This window comes from Lycium barbarum, chromosome 9 (genome assembly GCF_019175385.1).
Source record: "Lycium barbarum isolate Lr01 chromosome 9, ASM1917538v2, whole genome shotgun sequence".
Classification (NCBI taxonomy): Eukaryota; Viridiplantae; Streptophyta; class Magnoliopsida; order Solanales; family Solanaceae; genus Lycium; species Lycium barbarum.
The window spans coordinates 104,277,632-104,303,851 of NC_083345.1; the positions used below are offsets into that span (position 1 = coordinate 104,277,632).

Genomic DNA, 26,220 nt, shown 5'->3' on the forward strand with positions numbered 1-26,220 from the left:
TCCAGCTTCGTCTTTCTCACTCCCGGCGGAGGCTGTGTCATTTATCTTGTCTTCTTGTATTGTAGGAGCTCTTATACCCGTCTAGACTAGATCTCAGGGTTTTATTTCGGATTTATTTATATTGAAACGAGTCTGTAATAAACGTCTACATTTAATTTTATTATTATTAAAAGATAAATGTCACAAGTTTTTAATTATTGGGTTTTATTGGTAAGGGTTCTCCTACTAGCTTGTCATATGGTAGGTGCCCGCACGACCCGTGGGTTGGGTCATGACATCTGTTGAGTAAGGGGTTCATTAGACTGCGTGTCTCCTCTTGGGGTGCTCCTGTTTTGTCTGTCAAGAATAAAGACGGCACGATGAGGATGTGCATAGATTACCGTCAGCTAAACAAGGTCACCATTCATAATAAGTATCCTATTCCTTGTATTGATGACTTGTTCGACCAGCTTCAGGGTTCTTCGCTATTTTTGAAGATTGATTTGAGGTCAGGCTACCATCAGATGAAGATTCAGGCCGAGGATGTTTCGAAGATGGCCTTTAGGACTCGTTATGGTCATTACGAGTTCCTTGTAATGTCATTTGGGCTTACGAATGCCCTAGCTGCGTTTATGACTTTGATGAATGGCATTTTCAAGCCATATCTGGATTCTTTCGTTATTGTATTCGTCGATGATATCTTGATATATTCGAAGAGTAGGGAGAAGCCTGAGCGTCATTTGAGGATTGTCCTTCGGTTGTTGAAAGAGAAGAAGCTTTACACCAAGTTTTCGAAATTTAGTTTTGGTTTGAGTCTGTGGCATTCTTGGGCCACGTTGTGTCTAAGGACGGGATCATGTTTGATCATAAAAATATTGAGGCTGTTAGAGATTGGGCGAGGCCCCTACTGTGACTGAGATTTGTAGCTTCATGGGATTAGCCAGCTATTACCTTTCATTTGTGCAGGGATTCGCTTCTATTGCTTCTTCATTGACCAGATTGACTCAGAAAAAAGTTCCCTTCCAGTGGTCTGATGCTTGTGAGGAGAGCTTTCAAAAGCTCAAGACTCTTTTGACTTCAGCACTGATTTTGGCATTACCAGTGAAGGGTAAGGACTTCTCAGTGTATTGTGATGCATCCCGTGTTGGTTTGGGTGTTGTGTTAATACAAGCGGGTAGAGTCATTACCTATGCTTCCCGACAGTTGAAGATCCACGAGAAGAGCTACCCTACCCATGATTTGGAGTTGTTAGCGGTAGTCTTTGCCTTGAATATTTGGAAGCACTATCTGTACGGAGTTTATTGTAAGGTGTTCATCGATCACCGTATCCTTCAACATGCGTTTAGTCAGAGAGATCTAAATTCTAGGCCACGTAGGTAGATGGAGCTTCTGAAGGATTATGATGTCACCATTCTCTATTATCCAGGGAAAGCCAATGTAGTAGCTAATGCCTTGAGTCGCAAAGCAGTGAGTATGGATGGCTTAGCTCAATTGGTTGTTTCTGAGCGTCTGGTAGCCATAGAGGTTCAGACTCTAGCTAACAATTTCGTGCGCCTTGATATTTCAGTTTTGAGCAGGGTCTTAGCTTGTGTTGAGGCAAGGTCATCTCTTTTTAAGCAAATTAGGGCCCAGCAGTTTGAGGATGCCCAGTTGTGTAAAATTCATGATAAGGTTCTAAGAGGTAAGGACAAAGAGTCCATGCTTGATAGTGAGGGTATTCTGAGGATCAAGGGACGTGTGTGCGTTCCTCGTGTTGGTGATTTGATTCATTTGATTTTGGAAGAAGCCCATAGTTCCAGATGTTCCATTCATCCGGGTGCTACGAAGATGTATCGTGACCTGAGGCAACATTACTGGTGGGGTAGCATGAAAAGAGATATTGCAGATGTGGCTTGGCTAAGTGTGGGAATTGTCAGCAAGTCAAGTACGAGCACCAATGATGTAGTGGTGTGCTTCAGAGGATGCCAATTTCCGAGTGGGAGAGGATTCCTATGGATTTTTTTGTGGGTCTTCCGAAGACCTTGGGAAAGTTTGATTCAATTTGGGTTATTATTTACCGGACTAAGTTCGCTCATTTCATTCCAGTTCAGGTCACTTATACTGCGGATAAATTAGCCAAGACATTCGTGAGATTATGCGATTGCATGGGGTCCCAATCTCTATTATCTCGAATCGAGGTACCCAATTTACTTTTAATTTCTCGAGGGCTTTCTAGGTACAGTTGGGTACTCAGTTGGACCTTAGTACAACATTTCATCCCCAGACTGATGGTCAGTCCAAGAGGACTATCCAGGTGCTCGAGGATATGTTGAGAGCATGCGTCATTGATTTTGGCAGTCATTGGGACCAGTTCTTTCCCTTAGCGGAGTTTGCGTACAATAATAGTTATCATTCCAGCATCGATATGGCACCGTTCGAGGCTTTGTATGGTAGGAGGTATCGTTTGCCTATTGGGCAGTTTGATGCTTTTGAGGTTCGCCCGTGGGGCACAAATTTTTTGAGAGAGTCTGTGGACAAGGTAAACCTTATTCAGAAAAAGCTTCTAGCAACCTAGAGTCGACAGAAGATGTATGCAAACTAGAAGGTTCGGGACTTAGAGTTTATAGAGGGCGAGCAGGTTCTTCTGAAGATTTAACCCATGAAGGGTGTTATGCAATTTGGGAAGAGGGGCAAGTTGAGCCCTAGGTACTTTGGCCCATTTGAGGTTGTCTGTCGAGTTGGAGATATTATTTATGAGTTGGCTTTTCCACCTAGCATGTCATGTGTTCAGCCGATTTTCCATGTGTCTATATTAAAAAGTATCATTCTGATGGTTCTTATATCATTTGTTAGGATTTTGTGTTGCTTGATGAGAATCTGTCTTATGAGAATGAGCCTATAGTGATTCTAGATAGGTAGGTTAGGAAGCTGAGGTCTAAGAAGATTGCTTATGTTAAGGTTTAATGGAAGCATCGTCCTATCGAGAAAGCTACTTAGGAGACTGATTCTGATATGCGCAAGAGATATCCCCAGTTATTTGCTGACTCAGGTACTTTTCCCCCATTTTTATTCCTTGTCGCCTGGGGACGAGCGATTGTTTAATTGGTATATGATGTAACAACCCGATTGGTCGTTATTGTACTATTGACCCTCTTACCCCTGTTGACCCTTTCCCCAAGTCATCGGGTGAGTTTTAGTGTGACTTTTGGAAGTTGAGCCTTAAAGAGATATGTTTGACTAAAAGTTGACTTTTAGGTAAATAGACCTTTTTCGGAATTTCGTAGATTCCAAGAGGTCCGGATAACCATTTATGACTTGGTGGGGTGCTCGGTTTGGATCCCAAGGCACTTAGGAGCATTTTTGGGACTTAGGTTGGAAACTTGGCTTTAGGCCATTGAGGGTTGACTTGGCCAAATAGACCTCCATTGGAAATTTCGAGCCCACGGATAGGTTCGTAACGCATTTTTATGTAAGTTTGCATGGTTGTTTTGTATCTGTGGGGCATTGAGTGATAGTTGGATTTTGGGTTGAACTTTGTCAAAACCAGCATTTTCAGTTAGCGAATCATATATAGAGTTAGTGATTGTCATTGTTGATTCGGAGAGTATACTTATCATTGTTGAGGTTGTTAGAAAGGAAAGTAAGTTTATGATATTGATATTGTGATTGAGATATGTGTCCATGTGTGGCACGATTGATTCTTATATTCTTGTTGGCATTATTATCATGCATACATTCATTTATACATATATTGGGATCGGATTGCGCGCTGCAACACTTGCTTGGATCGAGTTGCAAGTACTGCAACACTTACTTGGATCGGGCTGCACATTCCACAATATTGGTTATGGGATCGGGTTGTGCGCCATAGCAGGTATATAGACTTAGTGGTCCCCCATGGGTCATTGATACACCCAAATTACACCTTTAATACTAGGAGTAAGCGGTTATTGTTAAATATATAACCCAACAAGATTGGGTCAAATCTCACAGAGAATACAATGAAGAAATATACTGGTTAAGTGTAACACTGGACTATTAGTCTATATTTCAAGGGAGAGGGGACTATAATAGTAATTGGTTTGACGTTTGATCATTAATAACAAAGAATGATTGTTATAAAATGCAAACTATTGGTAAAAGGGACTAAGGTTGCGGTTCCAATGGAAAGTAATGCAAGTGGGTATCAATTTAACCTCTTTAAATGTCTAGATGCAGTTAGCAATAGGTTAATTAATTTTATCAAAAGTCCTTCAACCAAATTGATAAATATCATTACTAAGCTTTCTCAAGCCTTAGAATGTGGAGAATGTAAACACCCATTATGCTACAAGTTAGCTTTCCTATCTCTAGCTCAAGCTATTAGATGGATTTAATGACCCAAATCCTTGCTATTTAGCTCTTTTCCTAACTTTCACTTTCTTTCTCAAGCAAAGTAAAAGTACTTAGGCACAAATGATGTTTGTAACCATCAAGAGATATTAAAGCATGAATAGTTGATAGAAAGCATCATTAACATATAAATAAGAGTTAAATAGGAAACCTAGTCACATAACTAACATATTTGGTCTCATAGTCTTAGTTAATGGGTTTAGCTACACATTTCCATTAAATAAAAGAGAAAAGTAGTTACAATATTCATGAGTGCTTACAAAGTTATGGAAGAAGACAATAAAATAAAGTGGAAGATTCCCCTTTAAAGCTCCAACAACCAATAATAAATGTTTCCTCCACAAAAAGACAATAAAAAGTGCAGAATGTCTTTTTCAGAACCTTAAGAGAGTATTTATATCCACCCAAAACGTGCATAAACTTTAGACAAAAATAACCCTACAGACACAACATGCGTCTCGCATGTTGTGTCGCAGGACAAACATGTGAGACGCGAACCATGCTCAGCAGCCGTATGTTGTGTTCTTAACTTTAGGCTTCCAGATTTCGGACAAGGTTTGCAATAAAACTTTTGTCTGGCTAGCCTGACATGCAAGACGCATGTTGATCTCGCAAGTGGCATAACCTTTCACCTCTATTCTTCAGTGGCCTGTCATGATGTGTAGTTGACTTGTGGCTTCGCATGTCATACATGCGGTTCGCATGTCATACATGCGGTTCACATGTTGAGCTCGCACTTTAGCAGCCTTTCATCTCTTTTCTTCAGTGGCCTGTCATGCTATGCGGTGGACTTGTCGATCCGCAGACATGACATGCGGCTCGCATGTTATGCAAGGTGTGTCCTTGGCCTATTTTGCTTCATTTTGCTTTGTTATGCTTTCCGAATATCTTATCCTACAAAAAGACAAAAACATACTAAAAGTAAAACCAAAAGTACTTGAAGAGTCACAAAAGCCTAAGGAATCAGTATCGAATATGCCGTAATTTCACGGAACATCAGTCATGACTGTCGAGGCAACAAGTTATTTCCGCCCAAAGTGTGTGTATCATTGCATTTGCATTGCATTCATCTCATTCTTACTTATGGCGTTGTGTTTGGACTTGATGGTTGATCTTATGGTGACACTTGGACTTGATAGTGATTATTAAGGTAGTATTTCAGACTTATAGTTGATCTTGAGGGGATATGCTAGACTTAGCAAATTTGGTACTAAATTTGATACTTTGGACTGTGTGAGTTGTATCTGATTGTGAGCATGTCTACTTTTTTAGTCTCTTTCTTATGCATATGTTATCTAACTGTTGTCAACCTATGATACCTATTTAGTACGTGTTGTTAAACTGATTCTACCTTGCTGCATTCTTTTCTGAGTGTAGAGTTCGTGACTGGATCGACTTCTGCTCTTCATAACTGAGTCCCGAGGCTGCTTGACGAGCATTTCAGGGTGAGCACTCGGATGGATCCACAACCCTAATGTCTCCTCCTATTTTACTTGTCTTATTCGCTCCTTCTGAGACAGTATTTCATTTTGAGACTATGTATTCAAACTTTTGTTATGTAGTGGCTCTTGTACGGCCTAGACTAGATTTTGGGATTGATGTAATATTTTCGCACTTACTTTATTGATCTATTTATGTTAGACTTATTATATATTCTGGTGATTGGGTTTACTTTACTGTTTATTGGGTGGTGAATAAGGGATGGGTTCGCCTACCGAGGTGGCATATGGTAGGTGCCCGCACGTTCTCCGAGTTGGGACGTGACACCTTCAATTCTTACTGAACCACTATGTTTATCCAAAATTATTCATAATATGGCTCAGTGATCATCCATTTATTATTACTTTGTTTATGTGTTATTGTCACGACCCAACCGGAGGGCCATGATGAGCACCCGGAGCTAACCTACCGAGTACCTCAAGACATACATGCATCACATAATCAAACCTGAGTGGGCCATAATGCTGTCTAATAAATATCATAAACTGTGAGGGACAGAAGCCCAAAGAAGATATATACATATCTACATCATCAAGCTGATCTCAAGTACACAAGCCGACAAGGCTGTCAAAATGATATAACAAAATATGGACCGAAAAGGTCATAGAACATTTAACTGTATATATCTGTCTACGAGCCTCTACATGGAGTGCATAACATCATAAGGACGGGACAGGACCCCGCCATGCATATATACACTAAAGAATCATACCAACTGAACTGTAGCTCCGGAACAAGTGGAGTGCTCCTGTACCAACGCTGAGATGGAAGCCTAAGGATCTGTACCCTCTCCTTATCTACCTGCGGGAATGAACGCAGCGTCCACAAACAAAACGGACATCAGTACAAATAATGTACTGAGTATGTAAGACATGGAAAAAAAATATAATAAAGACATGAAAGAAATATGAGATAAGAGAAATAACCTATACATCTGAATGCCTCTTAAGGCGAATATCTTGCATGCTTCTCTTTTAAAAATATATTTTCATTAATACGGTACCCGACCATAATAGGCTCGATGTTATTCGTATCCAACTGCAGTGGTATGCACAATAGGTGTTGTACTCGGCCGACTATAGCGCGGCTTGCTGTGAGAAAATAGCTTTATATATATATATATATATATATATATAAGCATGCATGAGAGCCCAAGGAAATGTTACAACTCTATCGGAGTGACGTAAGGTCGGTAAACCTCCGATTTCCATTACGGAACTATCATCATGAACATGTCTCACCTTAGAGGAATAATAACCATAAGACGAGATCAACATCAATAAATAGGATCAATAACCATAACACAAGTTCAATAATCATGAGACAAAGATCAATAATATCATAAAAGCATCAAGAACCATAAGCTTCTAGTATTTCTAAGAATAGGGACATTATGAATATCATTTAGATGGGTTTGTTTCAATAAGATCATGCCATAAGAAAGAAAGAGATAGCCTTAACATACCTCAAGTCGTCCAAGCAACCCAACAATCGAGCTATTTACAACTAGCACGCCAATCAATACAAACTTAAATGACGCAAGTATATCACGTATATCAACAATAACTTGATTCTCACGAAGAAACGGGTAGCATTTCCCCTTATCCTTAGTCACGATAACATATACATCAGCAAACAACAACCGCAACAAGTTTACATAAGTTCCTCAAACTTACTTAACAAGTATTCCCAAGTTATACAACAAATAGCCCAAAATATATTTCATAAGCGATTGTACTCTCTTCCTTTTCATGTCTATGTAATAGAATCATAACAACACAATTATCTCATATGAACCTCTTATACTTTCTTCAACAATCATACAAGGATATTCATCAATCAACTCTCAAATATATTAACATACAAGAACGATATACACTTCCCTTCTTCTCACCCATTAAGTATAAACTCAACAATGTCTTAACAAAATCAAATACTATCTAAATTCATGGACATCATCCTAATAACACAGCAACAACATGATCAAGATCAGTCCACAACTCAACTTATATCCAAGAACAAGTTTAAGCTTTCCCTTCACCATTTCCTCATCTAACAAGTAGTAGAAAGGCTAAATAATTCCATAATCATGAAAAGATAGCAGCTTACAACCAAAGCCCAATAAACATCCAACATAGAAGTTTCTTCACCCTTAAATTCTTCACAAGGTAAGCACAAGAAGCAACACTAGGATTCAATATAAAACCCTAAGCTTGGATCACGTGCTTTGCACTTTTAATCTTTGATTCTTCTTGGAGATTGGTTCTATATGTTTAGGAGAGAGTTCTAGAGCTTTCATGTACTTAGGGTAATGTGGGAATGAAATAAAAAATGAGTAGAAGTCGAGATATATAAAAAAAGTAAGGGCTGCACTGCCATAAAAATACGGCCAGTATAATAAATACAATCTGTATCTTCAATCATATAATTTTATACGGGCCGTAACTTTGTCCGTATTACTTGGATTTGCAATCTGTCAGTTGCATTTGAAAGAAGACTCTCTGAACTTGCATTTACACAGGTTATACTTTCCATAACTCCTCATATGCTAAGAGATATACCTCCCTCAAGTTGGACCAAAAATCCTATCCAGAATTCTGCCAAGTTTTGGCAAAGTTTCGACAAACTTAATTTCTTCGATTCGCTTGATCCCTAAACCTTTACATACTTTCTTAACACTTGTGAAAAGTCTTTCTTAACCTTCTGAGGGTTCCATGGCCTCTCCGGCTTACATTAGTTTACTTTTGACACAACTGACGCGAAAATTTGTGAGTGTAACATCATATATATATATGGTCCGTACTTTCTGGCCATATTATCTCACACGGACCGTACAATGGTCCATATTTCTCAACCCTAAAATCTGCCTTCTCTGTTAAATTTTTAAATCCTTAAATACGGTCCATATCACAAAATACGGTCTATATTCCCTAAGATACGGTCCGTATAATTCAATCTTAAAACAGAACTTTGACGAACACTTATTCTCCAATCCTTCCATAACTTACTAAACATGAACTTAAACCCTCATAACCATAAGATAGGCATGTTTAATCTCATTTAACCTTGAAGATAACTTCGGTTTCCAGGACTAGAACTACTAACATACGACAAATCTCAATATACAAAACTACGAGGTGTAACAGTTATGCTCAATACAGTCACTTAACCTTTCTTTAATTGTTATCGAATCACTACCTTTATCCTTAATAATTTGTATTATGGCTCAGTTGATCATTAAATTATTTTATTTATGTGTATAATAATTCATACAATCACTCCATCAACTTCAATTGTTATCGGATCATTACGTCTATCCTTATAGCATGGAACAATTGACCATTAATATTCATTAAATTACTTATTTTATGTGTAATAATTCTATTATTGTTCAATCGATCTTTAGTTGTTATTGGATCGCTACATTCATCCTTAATTCAAAGAATGGTTCAGTTGATAATTAATTGCCGCTATATCACTTCGTTTATGTGCAATAACTCATAGAATGACTCGATCGATCTTCAATTGTCTTTGAATCACTAGGTTTCTTCTTAATAATACATAGAATGACTCAATTGAGCATCAATTGTCATTATATCACTACATTTATCCTTAATAAGCCATAAAATGACTCAATTGATCATCAAGTGTCATTAACTCATTTAATTTATGTGTAATAATGGATATAATTGCACTTTCAATCGTTAATCGTTATTGAATTACCATGTTTATCCTTAATTTAACGTTAAATCACTTAATTTATATGTGATAATTCATAGAAGAAATCAATCGATCTTCAATTGTTATTGAATCACTATGTTTATCCTTTATAATTTATCGATGACTCAATTAATTATCAATTTTTATTAAATCACTTAGTTTGTGTGCAATAATTCATAGAATAGATCGACCAATCTTCAATTGTCATTGAATCACCACATTTATCCTTAATAATTCATAATTTAGATTTGATCATCAATTCTCATTAAATTACTTAGCTTATGTGTAATATTTTATAGAATCACTTGATCTATCTTCAATTATCATTGGATTATTGCATTTATGCCCAATAACTACTGTAGTTGTGGCAACAACTATAGAAGTTCTTCAAAAAAGCTGACTTTGTTGTTCCAACAATTTTAGCAGTTGTTCGATAACTTCAATAGTCGTCAGACTACTACTCTAGGTGTAGGACAACTGCCAAAGTTGTTGGCTTACACCTAATAGAATTTTTCAACAACTTCAGAAGTTCTCCGACAACTACAATAGTAATTATAGGACAACTACCGAAGTTGTTGAAAAAACTCAATAATTTTAACATGCGGTGACTACTGTAATATAATGACTCCATTAAGGCAACATAATTCATAGAATGACTTGTTACCACAAGCTCTTAAAAATACATCAAGGTTGTTTGTGTCACGACCCAACTGGAGGGCTATGACGGGCACCTGACCATACTAGTCAAGTACCATCTGACATACATATGTGATATCAATAGGAACATAGGTAGGCCAATAGGGCCATCATATGATACTCAATAGACTTATAAAGAAAACATGTCTGTATCAGATAATCTGAAAGATTTATCTATATGGATATGCTGGACATACTATATAAGCCAACAAGGCTATCATAATCACCTGTGTGACAACATATGAAACATCAAGTCTGGACATCATCTGACTATACGTAACTGTCTACAAGCCTCTACTGGAAAACATACGTAACTTGATCGGGATAGGGCCCCGCCATACCCATGCATATGTGTACACACACACACACATATATATCACGTGTGTATATATATACTGATTCCTGGCATCTCCAGAACTAATGGAGTGCATCGACCTTATCCATTGAGCTTACATCCTAATAGATGGATCACCAACTTGTATCTCGGGACCTGGGGGCATGAAACACAGCCCTCAAACAATATGGGATTCAGTACGAATAATGTACCGATTATGTAAGGCATGAAAACAACATATACATAAGAACCATGAAAGGAATCTGAGACATCAGAGTCAATCTGTATATCTGAATATGTCTGTATAACTCTGTACATTTGAAAGTGCCTCTGAGGGCGTATGATATGCATGCTTTCTTTCAAAACTAATATACATATATCATAATACCGTACCTGGCCATATAATATAGGTTCGGTGTTATCGGTACCCAACTACAATGGTGTGCACAGTAGGTGCCGTACCCGGCCGACCATAGCGCTGCTCAGTGTGGTAAAATAAGTGTATACACATATATATAACGCATGATTGACTCATAGGAGTAACTTCTGGGCCTTTCGGAGTGACAGAGGGTCCGTAACCTCCGAACATTTTTATGGAACTAACATCATCAATATTTCTTACTTCTACTGAATCAACGATCAAAAGTTCAAATCAAGAATCATCAAAGGTAAGTAGTAACATTATTGAGAATCCAAAGAACATAAGCTTTCTAACATTCTAAGAGTGGAATCATTATGGATAACGTTCATTCGTTCATTTCGTTCTTTTCATAAGATTCATGCCAAAGAGAAAGAAGGGATAACCTTAACATACCTGCTCCTTTCACAGTTAATATCCAATTTTTCACCATTCAACGCTCGTCAATCTAAACAAGACAATTAAGAGCAAATATCAATTCACCACGGTATTCATTGGTCAAGTTCAAGCTAGTAAGTGTCGTATGTAAGTTTGGGCAACATCTCCTTTATAATATCGACTTCCGTCAAAACCAAATTCAGCCAACAACAATCTCATAACATCAACAACAATATACATGTTACCAATCGATTAAAATAGTTGTCCAATGATTCTACAATCTTAACCCAAACCCCCCGCAAGTATCGTTCTTAGTTCTACTTTCTCAATTCAAGTTTATGTCTTTCCTTTCAATAATCTATCCACGAATACATGTATATACCTACAACAACATCAAGAACGTCTAACTATTGTCATTAACCATGATTTTCATTGAAAACAATACCCATAATTACTTCAAAACATCCCATGAATACAACATCAACCATAAATGTAGTCCTTCAGTCTAATCTCTAAGATTCATCATCTAAACAATATATCTAACACTTTTGTTTCATTAAACATGTCAAGAAAGGGTAGAATCTTACATTTACGAAGTTACTTCATTCAGAAGTATACTCCAAGATCAGCAACAACAACCACAACTCAAGGTTTCTTCTTCCATCAATATCTATCTTATACTTCCTATACTTTGGAGTGGTTTGATTTAGTGTTTAATCTTGTAGCACTTGTTTTAGGGACTTGGGAGAAGTTTAGGGGTCACTTAGGGAGGGTTATTAGGTCTGTTGATGAGTTACAAATGAGAGAAATGAACTGAGCTTCGAAATAAATATACAAAGGTCGGCCACTGCCATAGAAATACGGTTCGTACATCAAATCGTATAATTTTGTACGGACCGTAACTTTCATCGTACTTCTCCAATTTGTGATATGTCAGTTGCATTGAAAAGAAAACTCTCTGAACTTGAATTTAGGTTATGCATTCATAACTCCTCATATTCCAGGAGATATACCTCTCTCAAGTTGGACCAAAATCCTATCCAGAATTCTGCCAAGTTTTCCCAACATTTTGACAAACTTAATTTATTCAGTTCGTTTGATCCCAAAACCTGTAGATACTTTCTTAAAACTTGTTAAAATTCTTCCTTAATCTTATAAGGGTTCTTTGGATTATTCCACGAGCTGTGAATCCCACCGTGAAACAGTCCACTTGCCAATTTCCGAGGAAACGTATTTTTTCCAATTCGTTTAGATTCCAACTCTTACATCCTCTAGGAACCATGTTGATGATCATATATTACCTTAATAAGTGCTTGTAGGCTGTGTGTACGACTTCCCAAAAGGTTCTCAACACGAGCCTATATCAATTGGATTATAACGATACCTCAATGTACTAAGAGGGTGGAGTGCACCCCTATTATCTTTACTAATTTTAAAGGAACTTTATAACTTGCCCCGCTTATGTTGGCTTGCATACGACTCGAATAACGCAAAATTTTTCCGACGTGTAACAATTTGTTAAACTTAGATCAGCAATAATAGCATTCTCCCCTAAACATTAAGTTATACTCCCCTAGATATTTGAGGTCATTACATCGTACCTGAAATATTAAAAGACAAGAATGATTAAGAATCTATAATACAAATGATTGTTGGTCCCCAACATCTATTGTATATGCTGGAACAAATGTTAAAGTTGCCCTAATAACTACTGCCATTGATGGACAACTGCTGAAGTTATCCCAACAACTAGTCAAGTTGTTCCACAACTGCAATAGTTGTTGGGACACGTAGTATCGAATTTGAATAAGTAAGATCTTTTTAATATTTTAAAATAGTAACTTAATTATGATTATTAAATATTGGAACAACTTCGATAGATGATGAAAGAACTATTGAAGTTGTGGGAACAAGCATCGTAGTGGTGGGAACAATAATAGTTTTTGTTTCAAGAACTTTAATATTACTTGTTACAACAACCTTAATAGTTGTCCATCAACTAATGTAGTTGCCCGACAACTCCCGTAGTTATTCGCGACTGCAAAAGTTTATTTAGTGGTTCTAAAATTTATTTTAAAAAATCACTCAAATCACCATTGAATAATCTCAAATTTGATATTTAGCTTCTCTCAGATGTTTACAATGATTTTCAAGAACACCCACTCAAAATAATAACCAATTTTCAAATCCGAATTTTCAACTTCAACAAACCCAACAATGGAGTTTTAATTTTCCTTACACCAAATTTCCTTCCAACTAGTGTTTTAACAACCTATTATATCTACTTAATTATGCAACAATTCACCAATTATTTTCGAATTTCAATCACAAATTTATGACCCAAAAACTTCACAACTCAACAATGGAGGAAAATTTGGGGCTAAGTGAATGCCTTTTGATTTTTGAAAAGAAAGAGTATTTTTTTATTTATTTCTAAGTCCTGAATATTACAAGTTAGCCCCCATTTTACTTAATTAGTGTTTAGTGAGTAAAAGAAAAAAGAAAAAGAAAATGAGACCCACTTATCCCTTTTTTTCTAATTGAAGACTTGAATGTCCTCCTCACCTTATTCTCCAAATTTCTTCTTTTGGTGACCTTTTTTGAGAAAGAACAAGGGTCATTTGTTTTGATCTAGTTTGGGTTTTGGTTTGGTGGGTTGCGGATTTATTGGGACTCCGTTTAAAATGGAATAATTTTAAGTGAAGTTGGTAATTGAATTTGATTTGGGGGAATCCGTCAAAATTAGAGGTATATTTATTAATTTTGGTAACGGCAAGGGCTTATTTAGCTGCAATGTGAAACAGAGGGTAAAGTTAACTAATAGAAGAAAATATAGGGGTACATTTGACCTTTTCCCTAAAGAAAGTTGAGCAAAGCATGTAGTCAAAAGAAATATTAGCAAATTGTTAAAAAAAAAGTACTGTTTTAAAATTTAGTTAGTTAGATAATGTCATGGTAAATGAAAAGAAAATTCTTTTTGCTACTTTGACTTGATAATTATAAAAGAATTAAATAAATAAATGAAAAATGATTGTGATTTGGGGAAGTTTATATGACCCGTCCATTTTAACCTAAGTAAATCCAGAACCGGTTATAACTTTAGCCATGAAGAAACTGTGATTGTTGTCATGCTAATATATATATATATATATATATAGATTAATTTTATTGAACTATATTTATGCATATGATCACAATTACATGGATGATCTTAAAAAATTGAAAGACAAAAGACTTATTTGTCATTCTCTGAGCAAAAAGGAATGTTTTGGGGAGATAATTTTTTTATCTTCATTATTTAATAACTTTTTTTTTCTTTGAACAGGCCGTAAGAACTTAAATGTCACAATATTTATTTGACATATGTAAAAGTTTATCAACTTTTTGAAAAATGATAAAAAAAAAAAAAAAAAGGCTATCCGTATTGTCACTCATGATAAAAAAAAAAAAAAAAGGCTATCCGTATTGTCACTCCCGAAAACACTCCCTAATGAACTGGACAAGTGGTTTTTTATCGGAATCCCTATGTTCTAAACTAGTCCACTAGTCCACCTACATCTACAATATTCTTTTTCATATCATTCCACCAATAGATTTCTTTAATATCATGATACATCTTAGTCGACCCTAAATGACTCCATCTTCTGTTACCTCGAAGACTATAATTTTATTCTGCTAGACCTTCTCCTTGAACTACCAAATCATAGAACCTTTATACTATTGTTCTTCCACCTTTGCTGCTGGAGATGATACTGATGTATTTTGAATCGCGATACTGTCATCGTTTGGGTCTAAAAATCGAACTCTCCAAATTAGATTTCTACCAACAAAGAAAAAAGTAATACTCTGAATAAGACATTTTTAAATCAACTTGAAGCTAGACAAGTCGATTTAAAAATCCTCTCTCGTCATTCTAGAAAATAGTAGTCAAATAAGCTTGACTCTAAAAAAAGGGTTGATTGGAAGAAAAAAATTTGAATTTTGTTAGTTTTGAGAAGCAAGTTTTTCAACGATAAGGGCATAGTTGAGACTAAATCCAAACATAGGGAAAATTTGTTCTATTTCTCATAATTGAGGAGCAAAACCTGAGTCAGTCAACTAACGGTACGAGAATATTTAGGACCAAAATTTAAATGGAGGGCAAGGTTGTTTTATTTGACATAGTCGAGACGCGTTTTTTTGCCTTTTTTCATTTTAGTATTGGGAAGAGAAATGTATTCCTCTATTTCAATTTGTTTGTCTTAATTTGAGTACACACGAAATTTAAGAAAGTAAGGAAGATTTTTTAATCTTATGGTCTTAAACTACATATATGTACAATGTACCAGAATGTAATCTTGTGATTTTCTATGTATTTATAGAACTCACATGAGTTGCTGGTTAAACTTGCAACTTAGTTTTTTTTTTACTTGTGTCATTACTTTTAAACTTTAGGATTAAAATGCTAACTTTTTGTCATACATTAAGGACTATTTTGATTACACGGTATATATGAAGGACTAAAATGAATATTATTTTCATACATTAAGGACTATTTCAAATACGTGGCATATATGATAGACATAAATAATCATTTTTTTTATACATTAAAGACTATTTCAATTATATGGTATATATGAAGGACTATAATAGGCCAACCCATACATTAAGGACCATTTTGATCGTCTTCTCAAAAGGGAGTTGTATTTTGTGTATGATTTAAAAATGTCTAAATATTTGAGGAAGGGAAATCAGCCCTAAATTACAGACTAACTAGTACCTGATTCCACTGATCCAATCGGGTCAAAATAACCCATTAACCGAAATACAACTCGGAGACATACAGTAGCAGTTGTACTCTACAAGTCATTCAAAGAGGCGCCAACCTATAAGGGTACATTTGACATATCACGTCCATTCTTGACACAATACTTCTTGGCAATAATCTTGGAAATATTTCAATGTAGTTCTTGGCTCTATAAACATATGATTAGGTTGATGACTAGTGAAACAAAGATTACAGAATCTTGGAAAAATTATGTGTTCTTACATTGTTATATTTTCCTTCATCCATTCTTGGCAATAATCATTTTCCTCAAAATAACCCATTAATACCACAAACCCGCAACACAAAAATCGATGTCAGTCCACATAACGACCCTTTTGCTCTTCAACTGAAAGTTGTACTCCATGCAGAGAGAAATCATGGTGAGAGAAGACCGTCTCAGTGATTTTCCAAAGTCGATTTAATTCACATACTCTCTATGTAGCCTGACAGAAAACAAGTTGTGAGAACGAGTGTATTATCTACACAATGGCTGTCTCTTTGGAAGTCCGTTCCAGTATCACTCAATTTCGACGGCTACTACAATACCGAAGAAAATGAAATTCATGATTTCGTGGCATCCACAAATAGAGAGCTTTGTTACTGGAGGTATTGCGAGAAAATCAGAAAATACAGTGTTTGTCTCTCTATATACAACAACCATTATGTTAAAGATGTTGATTTATGGGTACCTTTCGCAACCAAACTTGCTAACGTTGAAGATTTTACACTTGGATTTTACGAATTCGATCACAAGTATGAGTTTCCTCAGTTTGCATTTAAGAATAACTCGTTGAGGAATTTGGTTTTACGCGAAATCAAATTGAACCCTTCTGGTAGTGTAAACTGGACTAGTCTCGTTTCTCTTTCACTTAGGCTGATGAATTTGAGAGAAAGTGTCATAGAAAAGGTATTATCTGGTTGCCCTAACTTGGAGTGCCTGGAGTTGGATAGTGTTTGGGGCATTCATCGTTTGGAAATCAGCTCTGTGAAGCTGAGAAAATTGATCATAAAAAAATATGAAGATGAGAGTAATGACATTTGGTTCGAAATCTTAGTCCCCTATGTTCATAATTTGCAACTTTTGGGGTCATGCAACAGTATAAGCTTGAGAAATGTGGCTTCACTTGTCACTGCAGTCCTTTATGTAGACTTTGATTTAGGAGATGGGGACGAATTTCGGAAGAAAGAGTGTAGCTGTTTGAAGGAACTTCTTCACAGCGTTGCCCATGTCGAGAATCTTGACTTAGGTCCCTGGTGCATCGAGGTTTATTCATGCTCTCAAATATCCAAATTTCAGAATTTTTTCCCGATTCGTTACTTTCTATTTGCTATTAAATTCATTAGTTCATACTTAGGATAATCTGTTTACCAAGCTGGTAAGTACTAGTAAATAATTACATTCTTATGGCCAATCAGCTGGACAGTGGTAGGTGATTGAAACAAGTCCTTTTTAAATAAACAATTTGCAATGGGCAGAACCACAAATAAAATCTGGATTCACTTACATTGATCACAGTCTTCACGTCATGTGAATGGGGTTTTCAAAGTGCTTAAAAGTCCATCTTTGGATCTCCAAACTAACCTTGAACACTTTGATGTGGCAAAACACAATTGTATAGTCCAAGCTGTTTTTACAAATTATTTAACTATTTGCATGTCATTTATTAAGTATGTCGCATTTCCTTATTTTAAGATATTCTGGTTTACCTATTTGGTTTACAAGGGCCTGTCTATACTGGAGCTGAAAGGGTGGCAGCCTTCACCATCAAGCCGGAAATTCTTAAAACTCAATGCAGCCATAGTACAATTGGACTTCCCTGGACTTTGCAGCTTTCTACAGAGTTCATCGGATCTTGAGACTTTAGTCATTGACTGGCACAATCCCGAACCAAGAGTAAGTTCCCTTTAGATCTTTATTTTTGTTACTCCAATTGTTATCAAGATCAAATTACTACTTGTAGAAGAAGAAGAGGATATATCAACATATTTCTGATTCATGTACGTTAGGAAAAATATAATAGATTTTTTTTTTTTTTTTTGGTAATTTAAACGACCTTAGTGGTTTATGAAACAATGATAAAATATAACAAAGAGGGGGACTTGACTGCCTTACCTATTCAAAAAGGAAAGGATAAGAACTGAACTGGCTCATTCCTCAAGATGACCGAGAAGATTCTATCTTTGACAAAAGTGTAGGGGATAAGCCTCATGTAACTGAAAAGAGTGTTTCTGTATAGGACTATTATTTGCAATGTGAAACTTAACTAGCCTAAGCACTTGACGAGCTTTACAACAATAGCTTCTAACTTGTAGAGACTTCCTCCCATGTTCATTGTTCCCATAAGAACTTAAAAAGGAAAAAGGTGAGGAGTATTCTCAAGTAATATGTAAGCTCACAAAAATTAAGATCTACCGGAAGTTCATCTTGTTGCATTATTTTTTTGAAAATGGTAACTAATCTTGTTGCATTATTGGAGGTAGGCTTTTGGCTTTCTTATGAATTTTGAAGGAAGGGAACTCCACTTACTATTTAGTTTTGCCCATCGAGGTGAGTATTTCTCAATGTGTTCACAGAAATTGCTCCAGGGAATGCGTGATGCAAATTCTGAAATTTTCATTTGAAATTTTGAATGCTGCTTTTTAAAGGATTTCAGAATCTGCTTAGTCTTGAAAGTTGATGGTTTCTCTTTGCTAAATCTGCTCTTAGTTTATTTTCCTCAAGGAAATAGTTCAGCTTGACTTGCTTTGACATAATTTCATGTTTTCACTCAAAATTGATTGTATGATTCAGCCAGTTCTACATTTAACTTCTTTTGTAGTTGCCGGAAAAGATCTTTAACAAGAGATAGTGCTATCCTTCAAGTAAGGAGACAAAGGATCAGTTTTTTTTTTTTTTTTTTTTTTTGCATGTAAGTAACATTTGCGAAGCACATGACATGTCCCTGAAGGACTATTCATAACTTTTTTAAAATCCAGAATCAACTCCTTGATTTTCTACTTCCATCTAAGGAGAATAACTACTTAATACTATAATATAGCGGATTATTTTCTGCAAGGCCTGCTGTCAAGGTACACAAACGAGGATGAACAGAGCAGGAGGTTCAAGACACATAATTTTAATGGCTCTTTGCTACATCTGAAGACCATCAAGGTATTTAACTTTGATGGATCACTAAGTGGAAATAAGTCTGTACTGCAATTGGTGAAATATTTGCTCAAGAATGCAACAGTGCTAGAAAAGTTTGTCATTGCTGCCAAGTTTGAAGGGAGTGACGAGTCTCAAGATTATGTTAAAATGGCACAGGATTTTCAAAGCTTTCCTAGATCCTCTCTGCATGCTTCAGTTGTTTTTTCTTATTGATAGTCTTTGACCCCTATGGTTTGTATTGATCGCAACATACTTAACCACTCTTGCTTTATGTTTGAAACTGATTTTGTAGTTGATAGACATGGCTAGAATTGTACTTGTTAGTATCCAAGGAGTTGTCAGTAGTTCTTCATGCCTAAGTAACAATGTTTTTATTCTCTGATCATCCTATAAGAAAACCTGCTCCAAATGTTTTGTGATTTCTACTTCATATTTGCTGAATCTTTATCATGTTTCTGTACTTTGAAAACATAAGGTTGAAAATCATTTTGCCAATATCAAGATTCATTACGACTTGTTTCTTTGGCCTATGTTACTTTTTGTTGGTGGAAAAGAAACTTTAAAATATTTGTCAGTATCGAAGGAGTTTTTAGTACTTGTTCCTGTCACGACAATTAGAATAGTTGCTCTCTCCCACTTTATTTCTTTTCTAAATAAAGAATTGGAGGTCAGGTGCTACGGAGGTTGTTTCCTCCAGGAGTTCTCCTCACTGGGGAAGGTGTTGACTTGGATTACTCAATAACATTAGTTACCTCTTTTAGAATCAAGAAGATCTGTAGGCATGGATGTTGCACCTGTTATAGAGTCAATCCCGTTGCACATATTTCAGGTTGCTGCTGTGACCAGTTCACCAAGTCAAAGTCCAAGAATTTCAGGTAGTTCAAAACCCCAGGTCTTTGTACCATGGAACCCGGGCTTTTCTTCAGGTTCTTCCTCAGTGTCACCGGGATCTGAGCACAACCCCTCTGAGCATCCTACCAATGAAGAAGAAGATGGTCAATTTCAGTAGTATTAATAGATCTGAAAGAAAAGTGGTAGACATTGAGAACAATGTCTTTCGAGAGTATTGCAGCGATTATGTGCTCAGAGCAATGCCGGATGGGCACAAATGTGTAAGTTTCATAGGTGAGCCAATTGATGATTCAAAGAGGCTCAAACTTGGCAAACTTTGCTTATATAAGTCCCTTGGCAGTCATGCAAATAATGAAACAAAGAAAGAAAGTACTGCTAATCAGCTCCGACCAGAGCAGCTAATTGTTAATGGATTTCCTTTGAAGCCTGGAAGTTATTGCTATCACAAGGAATCTGAAATTTGGGGAAAGGTAACATTGTTATTGAGGTTTAAGTAATTATTCCTTGTAGTCCCTGTTGAGAAGTAAGAATGTTAATGCAACATTAAGGAGAGAAAACTGATAGAATTGTGAGTTCAAACCTGAAGTTTGACTGGGGAACTTAGTCCTCATGCAATGGAACCACACAGGTCTATATTAATGCCCGAGTGATAACTCAACTGGAAATCGAAGTGCTGAAGGTATGTCCTTTATACATACTACAAATAAGTTGTCATTCATAAAATCAATATTTTAGGCAATAAATTGTGATACAACCATCACTGTCCCCTTTTTAAATGCCAAGCTAATGTGTATCTTTTATTTACTTGCCACAGTTTATGTGTTTGCACTTGAAGTGTTCCTGTTTGTAAGTGGTGAAGCATATTCCCTCTTTCTTGGTCAGGTTTGTCGCTTATTGTCATGCTATATGTCTTACGGATTTCTTCAACAAATGTTAACTGCCGCATGATTTTTTCCTGACCCTATTACCTCTGCGATCATTTGTTGCTGGCTTGTCCTCCAAAAGTGTGGGTAATTTCATTGAGATGCTATGAAGTTATTACATATACATCCATGCAGTCTCTTTGGAAGTCTGTTATGGTTTCACTAAATTTTGAGGGCTACTACAGTAGCAACGAAAAGGAAATTCCTGGCTTCCGCGAGTAGAGAGCTTTGTTACTGGAGGTATTGCGAGAAAATCAGGAAATTCAGTGTCTGTCTCTCTATATACAGGAAGCATTATGTTAAAGATGTTGATTTATGGGTACATTTTGCAAACAAACTTGCTAATGTTGAACATTTTGCTCTTGTAATTTACGGTGTCGGTGACACATGTGAGTTTCCTCAGTTTGCATTTAAGCATACCTCGTTGAGGAGTTTGGTTTTAAAGAACTGTAAATTTAACCCATTTGGTAGTGTAAACTGGATTAGTCTAGTTTCTCTTTCAATTAGGCTCCTGAAGGGTTTGATGGAAGGTGTCATGGAAAAGATATTATCTGGTTACCCTAGCTTGGAGTGCTTGTAACTGGATGAAGTTTGGGGCATTCATCATTTGGAAAACAGCAGTGTCAAGCTAAGAAAATTGATCATAAAAGACAACTACAATCAGCTTGAAATATCAGCCCCTTTTATGCAAACTTTGCAACTTTTGGGGTACTGCAGTGATATACACTTGCCACGTGGAAATGTACCTTCACTTGTCACTGCAGTCCTTCATTTAGATCGTTTAGATTTTGATTTCGACGAGGAAGACGATGATGAAGTAGATCACACCTTGGAGAAGAGGTATAGCGATATGAAGGAACTTCTTCACAGCGTTGCCTATGTCGAAAATCTTGAATTGTGTCCCTGGTGCATCAAGGTTTATTCGTACTCTTCACTATCCAAAATCCTTTTTTTTTTCTTCTTTTCTGAAATTTTCTATTTGCTATTGAATCATCAGTTTAGTAACACTAACAATTTCACTACTCAAGATAATCTGATAACAAAGTTGGTAAGTACTAAAGAATTACATTCTCATGGGCAATATGGGTTGAACATGAACTTAACAAGACCTTTTGAACAGAATTTTTAATGATGAACATTGAGAATGTAGAGTTTGCAATTGACAGAACAACATATAAATATTAGGATTGAGTTACATTGATCATACTCTTCTAAGTCATGTGAATGGGTTTTCGGAAGTTTTTAAAGTCCATCTTTGCACAAGAGCACCCTGTTTTTGTACTGCATTTTGTATCCTCTGGATGTAGTTGAATGAAGGTCTATTCTTTCCTGATTAAAAGAAAACACCATCTTTTGATTTCCAAATCACCTTAAACACTTTTATGTGCAAAAGACAGTCTTATAGTAATTATTCACAATTTTCATGTCATTTGTTAAGTATGTTGCATTTCCTTGTTTTGACATATTCTGGTTTATCTATCTGGTTTATAAGTGTCTGTCCATACTGGAATTGAAAGGGTGGCAGCCTCCACCATCGAGCCGGAAGTTCTTAAAACTTAATGCAGCCTTGGAACAGTTGGACTTCCCTGGAATTCACAGTTTTCTACAGAGTTCATCAGACGTTGATACATTGGTCATTGACTGGTAGAATCACGTACAAAGAGTGAGTTTCCTTTATGCCTTCATTTCTGTTATTTCATGTTATAGATATAAAACACCTAGTTTTTTTGAGAAGGTAAAAGTTGTGTGTATTGACTAAATCAGTACATAGGTTGTAGTGTAAACCATATTTACATCATAGCAGAAGTGTAAAACTGATCCAAAATCCTAACAAGATCCTAGGATATCTATGATAGAAATGGTATCTTCCAGTTATAACTTTTTGCAGCAGAAACAAAAAAGTCTAATGCAATTCAATTTGATCTTTTGTATTGCATTGCTGTTGTCTTCAAAATATTAAACAACTATTAGTGGAAAAAGAAGATGATATATATCCTCATATTTTCGATCTTAAGTACTTGAGGATAAAATCATAATTTTGTAACTTGATAAGCTTTACAACAATGGCTTCTAACTTGAGTTGACTTGCTCCCCCTGTATATTGTTTCCACAAGAACTAAAAAAAGAAAGTGAGAGGAGCATTCTCAAGTAACATGTGAGCTGACAGAAGCATAATGATCCGGGAACTTCATCTTGTTGCATTACTGAAGATAAGCTTTGGGCTTTCTTCCGAATTCTGAAGCAAGGGAGCTTTCCTTTGTCAACCCTTAAGTTCCCTCTAGCTTGCCATCTTAGTTAGTTAAAGCTGAAAATTTTCTTCTCTGCGTCCAATAGGTACGGTATAGTGTATCCAGTTAATGAATCAGCCATACCAGGCTTTTCTTTTCTCTAGCTTCAATTAATTCTTTAATCTCTTCAACAATAGGTTCATAGTGCCAAAAAGGTTTTGCAAACTCCCTTTCAAGCACTAACAATAAGTGAAGAGTCGCCTTCCAGCCAAATGGTTTGAATACTGTGTTCAAGACACTATTTAAACCCATAAGAAAGAACAAATGCTTCAGCCGTATTTTTTGTTCCATGGCATAGTGGAACTGCACTTGTCATAATAATATCACCGGAAGAGTTCCTATCAACTTTTCTGTAGTTGTAGGGAAAAGATGTTTAACATGGGATAATGTTCCCTTCGTTCGAGGAGATAAAGGATCAGCTTCAATGAATCTTTGAAACTCTTCTTTTGTGTTGTTTACATGTACCACTTTGTTACATTTGATTTGCAATTGAATATTTGTTGAATTTAAAAATTCATCTCCATGGCTTTCTTGCTAAAGGAGAATAACTCGATATTACAGCGGATTTTTCCTGCAGGACCGGCTATTAAGTTACACAAATGAGGCTGAACAGAGCAGGAGGTTTGAGACACATAATATTAACTGCTCTTTGCTACATCTGAGGACCATCAAGATCACTAACTTTGATGGACCACTGTATGGAAATAAGTCTGTAATGCCATTTGTAAAATATTTGCTCAAGAATGCTACAATGCTAGAAAGGTTCTTCATTGCTGCCAAATTCGAAGGGAATGATGTGCCTCAGAATTATGCTACAATGGCCCAGGAGCTCCAACACTTTCCATGATCCTCCGCACACGCTTCAGTTGTCTTTTCTTATTGATAAGCTTTGGCCCCTTTGGTTTGAATCGATTGCATCATAGCTAACTGTTGTTACTTTATGTTTGAAACTGGTTTTGTAGCTGATAGACGAAGTTAGAATTGTACCTGACAGTTGTCCAAGGAGTTGTTAGTAGTTCTTTACGCCTAAGTAACAGTGTGTTTATTTTGATCTTTATGTAAAAAAGCTCGCTCTAAATGTTTTGTGATTTCTATTCATATTGCCGAGTCCTATCATGTTCTTATACTCTGAAAAATTTAAGCCTGAAAATCATTTTGTGAGAATAGTATTTCAAGACTCACTCGGTGTCCAAGACTTGTATTTGTTGCCCTACGTTATTTTTAGTTGGTGGGAAAAAAAATTCTGGACTTGGAAGGAAATATGTAACAGAAGGCAAGTAAAAATGTAATAAAGGCTAAATATAACTTCTTCAATCACCAATTCAATGACCTGGTGCTTATGTTAACAAATCCAGAGTTTGAAGAAACTGAGAACAAATTTAGGGTGCCTTTTACATTCAAACATTAAGAGTATCCTTTTGCAACCAAGTTATCTGAACAAGAGGTCAATGCATGAATATCAAACTAGAATCATCTGATATAGGACAAATCATTAAAGCAAAGAGATGCATCCTCTAAGTAAATCTTTCACTCAGAACAAAGCATAAAACATTTCCTTGAACATAGCAGAAGCATGTGTTAAAGAGTTTACCAAAAACTCAATCTTCACCTGCTCCAACAAACACTGCACTATGTTCACTTGTTTGTTTGGTAATTGTTGTTGGCCTGGACAGTTTACCAAGAAAAAAAAGAGTCAATATTTCCTTCTTTTGAGTATGTGACGATGGTTGGAAGGTAGCAAAGCAATGGAGCCTGGTGCCAGCTATATATGCTTGGGGTATTACAGAAGGAAAGAATACAATGGGACTAAGGCCTCATTTGTTCGCACTTAATGGAGGTTTGAACCAGAATGGTTCAGACCTTAGGCCATTAAGTGCATATTGTTTACATTAAAATTTATGCACTTATTTTGTCTGAATATGCATTAATCATTAAAATTTTGAACAAAGCCTTTTGTTAAGGACAACTCCACCCCCTTCTCATTCGCCACCCTACCCCTCCAACCCCACCCCTCACCACACCCCATCACCTCTGCCATCACAATTACCACTACCACCTTCACCCTCCCAACCCCACCTCACACCCCACCACCTCTGCAGTCACAACTACCACCACCCTACCTCACCACCTACCTACCCCTACTCACCCACAACCCACCCACCCCCACCCTACTTCCCCTCCACCCACCACCCCACTACCACTAACCACCTATGCAATCATAACCGTCGCCACTATCAGTATCAATCACCACTACCATCGCCAACCACCACTTCATCACAACCACCATTAGCAACAACCACCGCTGACAGCTACTATTGTCAGTTGCTACCATACTTACCACCACCACTACCACCATACTACCACTAACCACCTATACTCATCACAACCACCAACTACTACCGCTAATCACCTCTTAATCACAACCATCGCTAGCAATCACTACTATCAGTCACTGTCAGACCTACCACCTCCATTATAATTATATCGATAGCCACCGCTATTGTCGCAACCACCACCGCCGCCGCCACCACTATCAGCGAATACCACTATTGTCATCCATCCTTACTACCAGCCACCTCTACCATCATAACTAGCATTGCTACCCACTACCACCTGTTACGCCCTATTTTGAACTGGTCCAATATAATTTGCAACTTTCCAGTTTTTCTAACTGGTTTAAAAGGGTTAGAGTCGACACCTTTATTTTTTAGGAAAATCAGAAAACCTATATGTATTTGTGTGTCTACTCCATTTTAGTCCATGAAACCTATGAGACTCTAGATAAGAGTTTTATTTATCTCGAGGG

The 26,220-nt window shown here is 36.6% G+C and overlaps 2 protein-coding genes across 3 annotated transcripts; both read left to right on the forward strand.

Moving 5' to 3' along the window:
* The first annotated feature begins 1,359 nt into the window (after positions 1–1,359).
* LOC132612104 (uncharacterized) lies at positions 1,360–2,877 on the forward strand. The gene is made up of 3 exons (XM_060326443.1): positions 1,360–1,731; positions 2,243–2,497; positions 2,812–2,877. The coding sequence occupies exons 1-3, from the start codon at positions 1,360–1,362 to the stop codon at positions 2,875–2,877; spliced, it is 693 nt and encodes a 230-aa protein (XP_060182426.1).
* Positions 2,878–16,125: 13,248 nt separating this feature from the next.
* Positions 16,126–24,402, forward strand: LOC132609230 (uncharacterized). 2 transcript variants are annotated; one of them, XM_060323107.1, is made up of 7 exons: positions 16,126–17,467; positions 17,927–18,097; positions 18,685–18,751; positions 19,260–20,882; positions 21,018–22,042; positions 22,619–22,789; positions 23,976–24,402. In XM_060323107.1, the coding sequence occupies exons 1-4, from the start codon at positions 17,081–17,083 to the stop codon at positions 19,562–19,564; spliced, it is 930 nt and encodes a 309-aa protein (XP_060179090.1). In that variant the 5' UTR covers positions 16,126–17,080; the 3' UTR covers positions 19,565–20,882; positions 21,018–22,042; positions 22,619–22,789; positions 23,976–24,402. The 2 variants fall into 2 exon arrangements, with proteins under 2 accessions (XP_060179090.1, XP_060179089.1); XM_060323106.1 differs by having other exon boundaries at positions 23,992–24,402.
* The last annotated feature ends 1,818 nt before the right edge of the window (positions 24,403–26,220 follow it).

What these genes read in the sequence shown, in the direction of transcription:
- LOC132612104 (XM_060326443.1), top strand. Translation starts at nt 1,360, where the DNA reads ATGGAGCTTCTGAAGGATTATGATGTCACCATTCTCTATTATCCAGGG. An exon ending in GACGTGTGTGCGTTCCTCGT is followed by an intron (nt 1,732 to 2,242) that starts GTTGGTGATTTG and finishes TTTCATCCCCAG; the next exon opens with ACTGATGGTCAGTCCAAGAG. An exon ending in TGAGAGAGTCTGTGGACAAG is followed by an intron (nt 2,498 to 2,811) that starts GTAAACCTTATT and finishes ATCATTTGTTAG; the next exon opens with GATTTTGTGTTGCTTGATGA.
- LOC132609230 (XM_060323107.1), top strand. Translation starts at nt 17,081, where the DNA reads ATGAATTTGAGAGAAAGTGTCATAGAAAAGGTATTATCTGGTTGCCCT. An exon ending in GGCACAATCCCGAACCAAGA is followed by an intron (nt 18,098 to 18,684) that starts GTAAGTTCCCTT and finishes TATTGGAGGTAG; the next exon opens with GCTTTTGGCTTTCTTATGAA. An exon ending in ATTTAGTTTTGCCCATCGAG is followed by an intron (nt 18,752 to 19,259) that starts GTGAGTATTTCT and finishes ATTTTCTGCAAG; the next exon opens with GCCTGCTGTCAAGGTACACA.